General features: G+C 35.4%; 1 protein-coding gene across 2 annotated transcripts; it reads left to right on the top strand.

Annotated features, from left to right (window-relative positions):
• The first annotated feature begins 250 nt into the window (after positions 1 to 250).
• Positions 251 to 13,136, top strand: LOC142638822 (kinesin-like protein KIN-4A). Of its 2 annotated transcripts, none has more exons than XM_075812893.1 (26): positions 251 to 734; positions 1,947 to 2,093; positions 2,173 to 2,322; positions 2,865 to 3,118; positions 3,546 to 3,733; positions 3,821 to 3,945; positions 4,302 to 4,338; positions 5,015 to 5,106; positions 5,238 to 5,348; positions 5,617 to 5,730; positions 5,871 to 5,964; positions 6,168 to 6,280; positions 6,638 to 6,736; positions 6,814 to 6,927; positions 7,025 to 7,141; positions 7,226 to 7,306; positions 9,055 to 9,126; positions 9,406 to 9,499; positions 9,774 to 9,805; positions 9,896 to 9,993; positions 10,077 to 10,175; positions 10,342 to 10,563; positions 10,734 to 10,896; positions 11,263 to 11,433; positions 11,514 to 11,824; positions 12,629 to 13,136. In XM_075812893.1, exons 1-25 carry the CDS (start codon positions 615 to 617, stop codon positions 11,724 to 11,726), a joined length of 3,120 nt encoding a protein of 1,039 aa, XP_075669008.1. In that variant the 5' UTR covers positions 251 to 614; the 3' UTR covers positions 11,727 to 11,824; positions 12,629 to 13,136. The 2 variants fall into 2 exon arrangements, with proteins under 2 accessions (XP_075669008.1, XP_075669003.1); XM_075812888.1 differs by having other exon boundaries at positions 6,129 to 6,280.
• Positions 13,137 to 13,166: the final 30 nt, after the last annotated feature.

Genomic DNA, 13,166 nt, shown 5'->3' with positions numbered 1-13,166 from the left:
AAAGGGGGTAAGATGGTAAAAACGGAGGGAAGTGGGGGACGACAAGTGGGAAAGGCAAGAGAAACAGAGAGAGAGAGCCGTTGTGAAAGGAAGGACAATTTCGGAAAGAGGTGTCATAAAAGTGTCACAAACGCAACCGCCAGGGCTGGTGTGTAGTGTAGCTGAAGGAAAATGATAGTGGTTGTTGTCTTTGCAGTTACGTCCTAATTACCCCAACTACCCCTCTCTCTTTCTCTCTAACAATTTTTTTTTGTGTTTTTTTACTTACTCTCTCTACTCCTACTTCTACTACCTTTGTAATGTAACAAACTCTCTCTCTCTTTCTCTCACTCTCTCTCAGTATTCTCTTTCTCTCCTTCTCTTCTTCCTTTATTATATTTCTTTACTTCTTTTCCTTCTTTCGCTCACTAGTTACTGCATCGCTTTCTGTTCTTTCTGAGAATTCTCTCTGAATTCTCAGACAATGAGAACGGTTTTCCACGGGAATTAAAATTCCTTCAGGAACTTTATTTATTTTTACTTCTTTTTCTCTCTCTCTCTCTCATTTTTCCAAATTCTCTCTAAAATTTCTCTCTCTCTCTCTGTCTCTCTCTCTCTCTCTCGCTTAGCTTCCTATGGAAGCTGGAGGAGAAGATTGTTGCGTGAAAGTCGCGGTTCACATCAGACCGCTCATCGGCGATGAGAAACTCCAAGGCTGTAAAGACTGTGTCACTGTTGTGTCTAACAAACCACAGGTACACAGAGACACACTCTCTCTCACACACATTCAGTGTGTTTTTTCACTGTTTTAACTTGAAACGGTACCGAATTCAGAGCTTGTCAATGAGTTTTGGTTATTTAGCAGAGAATTCAGGAGGAGTAAATCTAGGGAGATCTGGATCCATATATGGTAGACTTTGCATGCGTTTCTTTGATTTGAAGTCTTTGTGCTCTATAATCTGATTTTGGATCGGAGCTAAAAAAGTTAATTTGTTTGGATTTTCTAAAAGCTTTTGAGTAGAATCATGTTCTAGTGGCAATTTGGTAAATCAAGGTAGTGTCATGCGCACACTTTTTTTTTTTGCATTTTTTGGCTTCTTCTGGCTTGAGAGTTTGAGATTATTGACTGGTAATGAATTTCTGTGAGGAACAGTGAGAATACAAGGAAAGTTAATTCTTTGATTTTATTGGGGGGCTACATAGATTCTGCTCTGCTTGCTAGCTATTATGTCACTTTTTGTATTTTGCAATTAATAATTTCTCTATTTGGATAAAATTTGCAAATCTCTTTTTTCTTCTGCCTAATTCTGTAGAATAAGACAAGGCCAATGAGCTCTAGCTCAAATAGCATCTTCTTTCCTTGTAGGGACGAGGTTGTAGGTTAAAGACCCACTGGGTGCGTGTTTAACTTAGTTAAAAAAAAAATGAAAATCATATATTACGAATAAGTATGTGAACAAAACTCTCACTGTTGAGGGGTCTAAGAGACGTGATTGGTAGGCAGCTTTACCTTCTTTTTTTTTTTTTTTTTAAGAGGCTTGTTCCCAGAGTTGAACCTGCAACATATTGCATTTGGTGGAAAGCACCGTCACACCAAACCTAACCTCTAAATCGAACACTTTGAATATCTCAGCTTATTATCTTTAAAAATAAATAAAATGAACAGAAAAAAATATACTATCTTGTTTCTTGTTCCTTGTGGAAATTTCTATTTGTTAGTTCAATTTGAAATCCGTTCTTTTGTATGATAAGTACGGACTTGTTTGGTTGGATAAGCAAAATAATTTTAGCTGTTGGTAAATGGAAATTGCAAGGAAGATAATTGATAATTATGTATTATGTATTATCTACACGACTACCTGAGACATACATGGCTAATATAGGATTTGGTACATCTATGGTAAGATTGCACTTTTTATAAATGTAATTTGAAGCGGGATTAAATGCCGGTTGTGGATGTGGTGCAGGTACAGATTGGTACACATTCCTTTACCTTTGATCATGTGTATGGAAGCACGGGTTCTCCCTCATCTGCCATGTTTGAAGAATGTATTGCTCCACTAGTTGATGGTCTGTTCCAAGGATATAATGCTACAGTTCTTGCTTATGGTCAGGTAAAGCTTGCTCAAGCAAACACTTAACATGCTTTTCCATCCCTTATACTTTGCGGTTGACATTTTCAATCTGTTGCAGACTGGTTCTGGTAAAACGTATACCATGGGCACAGGCTTCAGAGATGGTTGCCAAACAGGAATAATCCCCCAAGTTATGAATGTTCTGTTCAGCAAGATTGAAACTCTAAAGCATCAAACTGAATTTCAATTGCATGTTTCCTTTATTGAGGTCTGTTGAAGTACTTGTTTCCTTGTTTGTTTTAATTAATTTGACATTCCATAAGTTATGATCTGTGGCATTTCCTCTCTCTCTCTCTCTCTCTCTCTCTCTCTCTCTCTCTCTCTCTATATATATATATATATATATATATGGCTTGTACAATAAGTTATTTCATCAAGGGTTAGGATGTATCAATCACATCATATATAGCACATGAATTTCTGGGTATTGCCTGCAGATGTATTTGTCCACTACTACTAGAAAATAAAATAACAATAGAAGATTTCACATCATTGGGCTTAGTTTATGTAATGCACCAGTGAAATTCCACCTCTTTTTATTTTTTATTTTTATTTTTTTTACAATTAGATAGGTTTTGAGGTCTTATTGTGCAACTTTCTCAAACCAAGTCTCAAATAACCTTGTCAAATTTTTTATTTATTTTAAAAATGATAGCATTTAAATGGCCTATCCTTTTACTGAATGTAACTTCTGAAGCTATTCTGCCTTCTTAAAGCAAGCATCTGACTAAAAGATTTCAATGTGAAAAGATTCTAAAAGAAGAAGTACGAGACTTGCTGGATTCCACTTCTTTGAGCAAACCAGAGACTGCAAATGGGCATGCAGGGAAAGTTTCTGTTCCTGGGAAACCACCCATACAAATTCGTGAATCATCGAATGGTGTAATTACACTGGCAGGTTCTACTGAACTCAGTGTAAGTACATTAAAGGAAATGGCTACTTGCCTCGAACAAGGATCATTGAGCAGGGCAACTGGGAGTACAAATATGAACAACCAGTCCAGGTTAGTTAAGCATCTCCCTTCTTTCTAAATTATATTTTCATAAGTTCACCTTTGTTAGGGGGAAACAGAAAACCAGTATGACCTTGTGTGTTCATCAGTAAAACCTGTTACATGGCAAGTTTCTAGGACATCTTAATATATTAAAACATCAATTACAAAATATAGTTGGAGAAAGAAAATGCCTAGTTTCACTCAATGAAGTCTTATTCACAGGAGTCAGGAATATAGGTTTACTATACACATATTGGGACATATCTAGATCTTTTTTCCACTTATATTTTACCCTTTTTGGCCAACTATTCAATACTTCAATTCAGCCTACCAACCTGGATTTGAGGGCGGCATTGCATGTAAAACTCTTTTTGTTTAATTTGCCGTCTACACTATTGGTTTAGTGACTTTTTTCATTATTTGGTTGTCTTTAAAGCCGTTCTCATGCCATCTTCACCATCACATTAGAGCAAATGCGCAAGTTCAATCCAGCTATCTCTAGTGATAGCAGTCTTGATGAGACTCTGAATGAAGAATATCTATGTGCCAAATTGCATTTAGTAGATCTTGCTGGATCAGAGCGAGCTAAAAGAACCGGTTCTGATGGTCTACGTTTTAAGGAAGGTATGTGGCAATGTACTTGACATATTTAATCTAGATGTGCCTTCTGGTCTTCACAAAATCACATCAATACTTCCATCTTTCAAACAGGTGTTCACATTAACAAGGGCCTTCTTGCACTTGGTAATGTTATCAGTGCACTTGGTGACGAGAAAAAGCGCAAAGAAGGTGTTCATGTTCCATACAGGGACAGTAAGCTTACTCGGCTTTTGCAGGTTCGATGTGTTTAAATGTGCAACTGTCATGTTGTAAAGGGTAAACTGTCATTTATTATAATAAAGGACATTAAAGATGTGAAGAATTGGACTTTGATGTCTTTGTTTTGCTAGATGAATCTCATAGCAACTCCTTAGTCCGATTGCTAGTCATTAATTTCAAAGAGAGCATATGAGATCCATTGATTTATTGTGTTATCAGCTATCACCTTTGAAAATAAAATGTATGAATATGTATCTGAGTGAATGTGCAGCATATTAGATCATTTCTGGTTTCATTTTGCTTTGATTTTATATATGTTCTTTATTTATTTCTTTTTATTTAATTTTTAAACTTAGCTAATGCATTTTGACAGGATTCACTTGGTGGTAACAGCAGAACTGTTATGATAGGTAAGTTGCTTATTGTTCATATATTTGATTTCTCGAGGGCAATATCCCATGTTGCTTTTGGCAATGATGGTGACCTTATTCTCTTTCATAGCCGTTGCCTGAATGTGATTTTGTTTTATATGTATAAAAAGAAACATGAAAGTATAAGGGTACAATATAAAGATGATAAAACAATTTCTTTTTAGTTTTGTTTCTTATGAAAGTTTCCCCTCAATAAAATCTGTATATTGGTGCAATAATTGGTCTACGTATATTAGTACATTATCTAAACTTTCTCTCATCCTATTCCCAAAGTGTGACCTCCAAAACCTCACAGACATGTCATGTTTCCAAGTAGCTAGAAATAAAGATTTATCCTTCACATCTCTGGCATTGCTCATGTTCAAACAATCGATGACACTTCAGCTTTAAAATCTAGTGTGTGCACTCTGGCATCTTTTTTGTTATGTCCAGAAAATGCTTTTCAGCATCTCTTAGATGGTTGTCAGGTTTTCAGCATCATTAATAAGATACTACAAATAACTACTGTCTGTTGCATTTTTGTGTGTTCTAATATTCTTATATCTCTTATATGTCCCTTCACTTTCCTTCCAAAACAGTATCTCTGGGTACTCTTACCCATGGTTAAAATTTTATCATGTTTTCCTCATATCATCAAAATTTCATCCTTTTTCAGCCTGCATTAGTCCTGCTGATATCAATGCTGAAGAAACCCTTAACACTTTAAAGTATGCAAATCGTGCTCGCAACATCCAAAATAAGCCTGTTGTAAGTCTTTCAGATTGATTCTTTCTTTCTTCGTTCTTTCTGTTTTTCCCCCTCTTTATGAAATTTAGATACATATTTGTTACCATTGCATAAGTGCAATCATTTCTCTTCTGTGTTTTATCATCGAGCAGATCAATCGAGATCCTATGTCCAATGAGATGCTAAAAATGCGTCAACAACTAGAGTATTTGCAGGCTGAGCTTTGTGCTCGTACAGGAGGATCTTCTTCTGATGAAGTACAGGTACTTTGCATCATATATTTTGATTAATTGTTGATTACTATAATTCAATGACCATGTTTTTCAAATATATTCTTAAAGATAGTTGATAATAATGGAAATTAGTTAATAAAACTAATCGTGAGGTTTTTAACAAAAAATGTTACTTGGCTTAGTTTGACTTATATTTGTGATCACTTGTTGATCCTAGAATGAACTTTACTATTCTTTCTTCCATCTGCTCTTGGAAATGATGTATATTTCACTAAAGTAAAGTTACATTATTGTGTAGGTTCTCAAGGAAAGGATTACTTGGCTTGAAGCTGCTAATGAGGATCTCTGTCGGGAACTTCATGAATGCCGCAGCAGATGCACCGTTGGAGAACAATATGAAACAGATGTTCAAGTACGTTTTAGATACTCCTATTAAAATTTCTTTGTGACTTCTAGTCTTTCTCTACTGTCATTTATGAATAATTATCACTACAAGACTGGGCTTTATATATCATCTGGATACACATGTGAACCTTAAACTTCATCTTCCAGGATGGTAATACTTGCCCTCTAAAAAGTGATGGTCTTAAAAGGGGCTTGCATAGCATGGAGTCATCTGATTATCAAATGGGTGAAACACTAACAGGTACGACTCTTCTCTAGTGTGAGGTCTTTTATCAGCTCAAATTAAGTTTAAACTTCATTTCTGGTTTGCTGTATTTGTTTTGCTAGCTATTTTATCCTCAATCTCTTCCCCTCTCCATCTTGTTCTCTCTCTCTTCTTTTTTGACATAGTTTAAGTTTGCTCAGTTGGAACCATTTCATCTAGGCTAAGTTGCCAATTAGCAGGTGATTCAAGGGAAATTGACGAAGAAGTAGCAAAAGAATGGGAGCACACACTTCTGCAAAATACTATGGATAAAGAATTACATGAATTAAATAAACGTTTGGAACAGAAAGAGGTATGCATTTTGCTGTTAGAGTTACATGTACAGCATTAAAGTGTCCTCTGATTCTCCCATATGGATTCATCTTTTATGGATAAGTGTAAAAGAGAGGAGAAAAACATGATTCTAGTATTTGTCGCTATTTTTTACTGGAAACTTTTATGCAGTGGAAAAGCATTTATGAAATTTCTCCCTTATATTGATTGGCATTCTCTTTTTATTAGATGAGATAAACACACACACACACACACACACACACTTACTACTATGAATCTGTGTCTATATTGCTTTATTTAAGCATGCAGATGGAACAGATTTCACATGACATGTTCTTGTAGTTAATGTGTCTCTTTGGGATCTATGTCTGTGCAGTCAGAGATGAAACTTTTTGGAGAGTTTGACACTGTGGCCCTCAAGCAACACTTTGGAAAGAAAATCATGGAACTTGAGGATGAGAAGAAAACAGTGCAGGTTAAATAGAACTTTTTAGAATATGCATGGTTTTTTGAGAAAACCAATATTTACTTGTTCGCATGCTATTATTGCAGAAAGAGAGGGATCGTTTGTTGGCTGAAGTTGAAAATCTTGCTGCTAATTCAGATGGACAAACACAGAAATTGCAAGATATCCATGCCCATAAATTAAAATCACTTGAGTCTCAGGTGAAGATTGATCTCTCTCTCACTAATGCCATTTCTTTTGGAAGGTACTCCTCATAACTAAAATTGTAAACATCTTTTTACAAATCATAAACACCAGATTCTGGATCTCAAGAAGAAACAGGAGAGCCAGGTTCAGCTTTTAAAGCAAAAGCAAAAAAGTGATGAAGCGGCAAAGCGATTGCAAGATGAAATTCAATCCATAAAGGCACAAAAGGTTGAATCTCATTTTGGTCTTGATTAAATTTACATTCTTTATCCTATTATCTCTACTATATTGTGCTACTTTTTTAACTTCTAGGTTCAATTACAACAAAGGATAAAACAAGAGGCAGAACAATTTCGGCAGTGGAAGGCTTCACGAGAGAAGGAGCTGCTGCAGGTACTTCCTCTTACCTTTTAAAAATCAAATGTGTTTAATTTATGGAAGAGACACGCTAGTCCGCCAACTCTTATGCCGTTTCCAGAAAATTCTTATTGCAGCCAGAGGTGTGGTCTATGAAGCTTTATTTGTTGCTTTCAAGGAAGTAAAATTGAGCATGTGGTATTTGAGCTCATATGTGACAGAACTTCCAATTTTATTTGCATTTTTTATCGAAATTGAAATACAATTTATAACACAAATGACAGTTTTTGCTACTGAATTGGTAGATGTGGCAGATTAAAAGTGCTATTCTCATACTATTAAAGTCTACGAGCTAGTTATGAGCATAAATTATGATTCTAGATTCAGTATTATAAACTTCATGTTCATGCAGCCTTGTTTTTAGCCTGTAATTAAATACGCTCATTATGATTAAAGGCTTGTTTGGATAGCGGCCACGTTTGAGCGTTTCTGCATTTTCCTTTCTTTTTTTTTTTTTGAGAACAGCATTTCTGCTTTTCCAATGGGTCCCATGCACTGTTCACGGGACCCACAAACCTCTTTTTCAACAAAAATTTCATTAAAAATGGGTCCCACGGCATTATTCACACATTTAAAAATTATTCTGCTACAGTGTTTTCAGTTTTCAGCAAAATAAGCGGTATCCAAATGCACACTAAGTATGGATGGTTTCAATTAAATGCTGCTAGAATTGAATTATAGAGTTACACCTCATCGTTGTTGGAAAATGTTATTTCTCATATCGATGGCACATGATGATGACAACAAACTTGAAGCACACAATGCTGGCCTACTTTGTGTGTGTTGCTTGGTGGGTGGGTGGCTTTTCATGAAAAACAGTGATGAAATGATAGTTCTTAATGTAAAGTAGATATATTTTGATTACTTGTTGACTGTGGGAATCCTTAACAATTGAAAAGGGAAGAGTAAATTTTAGGTTGATGTGAGATGAGATTTATTCTATTGTAAGACAAAAAAATTCTGTGGCAATATCAATAAATAGAACTATTGATTGAAGCATCCCATTTTTTTAAACTGCTACTGAAAATTGTTTGGAAAATCCCAAATGACACCTTTACCTCCCATAAGCATGGGTTGTGGACAAGGTCACTCATGGGTTCACAACCCATGGAGTGTGTGAGTTGCTTGCCAACTAAAGAATGATCCTTATAGTAGAATAGTAGTTTATATGAATTGCTAGACTTATGGATAAGTAATTAAATTCACAATTTTCTAACAGTTTAAACTTTTAGAACAATTGATAATTTAACATGGTATCAGAGCAGGTAGAGTTTTACTCTATCTCCCGTTTAAAATGTTAAATTCCCACTTGTTGGGTCCTCACTTATTAAGGGGAAGTTTAGGCCCACAAGTGAGGGAGAGGGAAAGGAGGGGGGGTGTTAGACTGGTTTTACTCTATCTCCTATTTAAAATGTTAAATTCTCACTTGTTGGACCCCCACTTATTAAGGGGAAGTTTAGGCCCACAAGTGAGGGGAAGTGTTAGACTTGTTAAGTGATTAAATTCACCATTTCCTAACAGTTTAAACTTTTGGAACAATCAGTAATTTAATATGAATATTTCTACAATGCCTTCTTTATGACATTTTTTCCCCTTTCCACTTTAAAGGTATAGGTTTCCATTTGAGTATGCTTTCAGATTGCAATGATATATAAATTTTATTGCATTGACTATGTTATTAATATTATATACATCCTTGTGCTTATGATACATTTGCAAATCAGTTACGTAAGGAGGGAAGGAGAAATGAGTATGAAAGGCATAAGCTTCAAGCTTTAAATCAGCGCCAGAAAATGGTGAGTATTTTGCTGTTGCTAGCTTGTTATTTATGTAATCATGCATCTCTAACAAAAACTCCCATTTAACATTTGGCAAAAATTTTCCATAAAATTGTGTTCCTATGGATGTCAAGTAGTTCAAGTAGAGTCACTCACATAAGGGAGAAGGCAAATGTGAAACAACACCTGCAAGTAGTTTTCCTATTGTGTCTGTAACATACATATGTAACAAAGCTAATTTCTTCTATTTCTATTTTTAAGGGTTGATAGAAACCTTATGTGTGCATGTCTGTTCAGGTCCTTCAAAGAAAGACTGAAGAGGCTGCCATGGCCACCAAGAGGCTAAAAGAATTACTAGAAGCTCGAAAGTCTTCTGTCCGTGACAGCTCTGGTATGTTTTATTTTAATTGATGACAAATTATATCTTTATATAGAGGCCCCTTATTTTTAAATTTTTTTGAAAAAATGTGACTCCTCTATGTAACATTAAAATGTCAGCTTTACCCTTTACCAGAGCATATGCATTCAATAGTTAAGAGTAAAGCCTTGAAGAGAGGAGGGGGGGGGGGGGGGGGTATCATACATTATATAGAAAAATGTGGGGTTTTTAAACCATGGACCTACCCTTTTTTATTCCAACTTTCTAATTGTGCATCTTCTTCCAGTTATTGCCAATGGAAATGGAACAAATGGGCAGGTAATAATCTTTGTTTTCTATCTTCTTGGGATATGTATTTGAGGCAATCCTATTATTTAAATCCATCCTAATATAAAGTTGCATCTTTAGAGCAATGAGAAAGCCTTGCAACGTTGGCTTGATCATGAGCTAGAAGTCATGGTGAATGTGCAAGAAGTTCGTTATGAGTATGAGAAGCAAAGTCAAGTGTAAGAAGAATATATATTTTCAGTTAATAATTATATGTAATGTGTAGTGATGGCCTATTTAATAATTATGCTGCAATCTCCAGGCGAGCTGCACTGGCAGAAGAGTTAGCCATGCTGAAGCAAGTGGATGAGTTTGCCTCAAAAGGTCTTAGTCCTCCAAGAGGAAAGAATGGAATTGCTAGGTAAATTTTGTGCAATAAGTTAGTTTAATTACTCCTGATTTTTTTTTCTTTGGTACAGTATGGAATTTAATAAACAAGATAGTATGAAATATATAGAACAGAAAATGCTTAAATCTCTCTCTCTCTCTCTCTCTGGTGTTTTTATTGCTCATTCTTTCTTGTTCAGAGCATCCTCCATGTCACCAAATGCAAGAATGGCCAGAATTTCTTCACTTGAGAACATGTTGAGTATATCCTCCAATTCACTTGTAGCTATGGCCTCGCAACTTTCAGAGGCAGAAGAGCGGGAGCGTGCCTTTACTAACCGTGGACGTTGGACTCAATTGCGCTCAATGGGAGATGCAAAAAATTTGCTTCAATATATGTTCAATTCTCTTGCAGACTCTAGGTACTTTCTTTAACCTAGCAACGTTCTCAGTATTTTCAATTTATCATCACTCACTCTAATTGTATAATGAATGTAATAGTAATGTGGGTAATTCTTTTTGAATAATGGTGGTTATGCAGAATTTCATTTCCTTATCTAAATTTTAAGTATAAGTTTGCACGTTTCTACAGGTGCCAATTATGGGAGAAGGATATGGAAATCAAGGAAATAAAAGAACAACTTAAAGAACTAGTAGGACTATTGAGGCAGAGTGAGACACGTAGAAAGGAAGTTGAGAAGGAACTAAAATTGAGAGAGCAAGCTGTTGCAATTGCATTGGCTACATCAGCTTCGGTGAGATTATCTGTTGTTGTGTCTAAGTTTTCTTCATGCATTAATGTAATGACTTTACAGCCTAATTATTGCTTAGAACTGAAGTTTGCAAAGCAAATGATTTTGAATTTGTAATATTGACACCCATATGCATCATCATAAATTGGTCACATAATCTTGAAGGACATTGGTTAGGTAACTTTGGAGTTCTAAATTTAGCTTTACTGCTAAAGTAATACATTATTAATTGACATGTAGGATTTCAGGCCTTTTTACAGTTTATGAAGCTATTGTTGATGTTCTCATGGTTTCCTTAAGCTGCCTACAGTTTATGAACCTATCTTGAATGCATTTTTATTGATAGAACCATTTTTATTATCTCTTCAGGCTGGGCTTGAACAGGTGAACTCACAGAATTCATTGAAACAATTTGCTGATGACATGAGCGGTCCCTTGTCACCAATGTCTGTGCCAGCACAGAAACAGCTCAAATATACACCAGGCATTGCTAATGGCTCAGTCAGAGAATCAGCAGCATTTATAGATCAGACGAGAAAGGTTAATGTTCTGACCCTTTAATTGTAGATTGCAATCTGCTTTCCATTTGGCTAAGAAAGCTGAATTTGTTGTTAGTACAGATGGTACCAATTGGGCAGTTGTCAATGAAAAAATTGGCAGTTGTGGGACAAGCTGGGAGGCTCTGGAGGTGGAAGAGAAGTCATCACCAATGGCTAGTACAATTTAAATGGAAGTGGCAGAAGCCATGGAGACTTTCAGAATTGATTAGGCACAGCGATGAAACAATCATAAGGTCAAGGCCTCGTCCCCAAGCTCTACAAGATACAATGTAATGCTCTAAGGAAACCGGCTTTTGGTTGCCAGTATTCATCTTTGACCTATAACTATGATCCAACACATAGCACGGGGATAGCATACAAATAAAGTGCAGGTAATCTTTCTCAAACTAGCACATCTTTGTGAAATATCTACAAATCCACATCTAAACACTTACCATTTTGGAAAAAATAAAAGTGATTAGAACAAATGATTCAAAAACACTAATACCTAAGCGCATAAAACTTCTAGGTCCCAAAGACATAATTGTGTCATTTTTTTATATTAAAAAAAAAAATTTTAAAAAAAACGCAATTATGTCCTTGGGACCTAGAAATCCTTGGGACATGATTGTGTCATTACAATAGTTAATAGTAACAAGCATGGTAGCTATGGTAATGATCACATCACTGTAGTTTTAAAAAGTGCCAATAAATTGTATCAAAAAAAAAAAAGTGCCAATAGATATTAGTCTTAGCTGTCGAATTGGAGAATGGAGACCAGCTTGTTCAATGAAATGGCCAACTGGAAATTTAGAGCAAGACTTAAGGGACAGTACTTAGGTGCTATTCTTTAAGTTCTCCTTTTAGAATTCTGCCATATGGATTTTTTCTTATAGAATGAAAGTGTATTTTTTAGTTAAGTAGCTACATGGCAAAATCTTAAAAGGGAAACTTAAGGAACAACACCTAAAATACTGTACTTAAGTTTTGTCCGGAAATTTAATATGCTTCCAAGAAAGGTTAGGTAGATTTCCAAATTAACTGCTGGTCATCAACATGTGTGTCCAGGTCAAGTTTGAAGGAAGGTTGAAAGATTGTTTATATTTTATTTTTTTTGGATAAAGAAGTTGAAAGATGATGGCATCAATAAAGCTTACTATATTCTTTCTTTCTATTTTTGGTGTCTATGGGTGCAGTGTGCTGTAAGTGGTTGTCAAGGGATATCTGCTTATAGCAAGTCTTGGATGAGTTGATTTTGAAAAGGTTAGCTTTGTAGTATTGAATTCTTTTGCGGTGGGAGCATCTTGTAAAGCTGTGTTGATGCTACCAATAATACCCAGATAGTTATAAAAAAAAAAAAAAAAAAAAAAGGAAAAGGCACCAAAAGCTGAGATGGTCCAAATGTTTGGCGCATCGGTTAAAGGGTATTTCGCTCGAGGTGTCGCCAGTGTTTTGGTAAAAATTTCTCTACATAACAACCATACTTAAAGGACGGAAAAATTCTTTGATCAAGTTATATAAATGTGTATTAAGGCTTTATTTTTTTCCTTTTTTATTGTAATTTACTGGCTAATTTGTGTTAGTGCTTAACAGTTTAGTGTGTGTGTATGTAAGTACAATATTGATATTGTTGGAAAGAATTGAACTCCGTCGAATTTCTACTACATCACAGCAAAAGGAATTCTTTATACAGATTTTTTCCCAGTTCTTGTCTATAAAGTTTATAGTCAATTT

Source organism: Castanea sativa, chromosome 1 (assembly GCF_040712315.1).
Source record: "Castanea sativa cultivar Marrone di Chiusa Pesio chromosome 1, ASM4071231v1".
In the NCBI taxonomy this organism is placed as follows: domain Eukaryota; kingdom Viridiplantae; phylum Streptophyta; class Magnoliopsida; order Fagales; family Fagaceae; genus Castanea; species Castanea sativa.
Note: the sequence above shows the minus strand (reverse complement) of the source record. Positions and strands in the feature narration are given on the sequence as shown.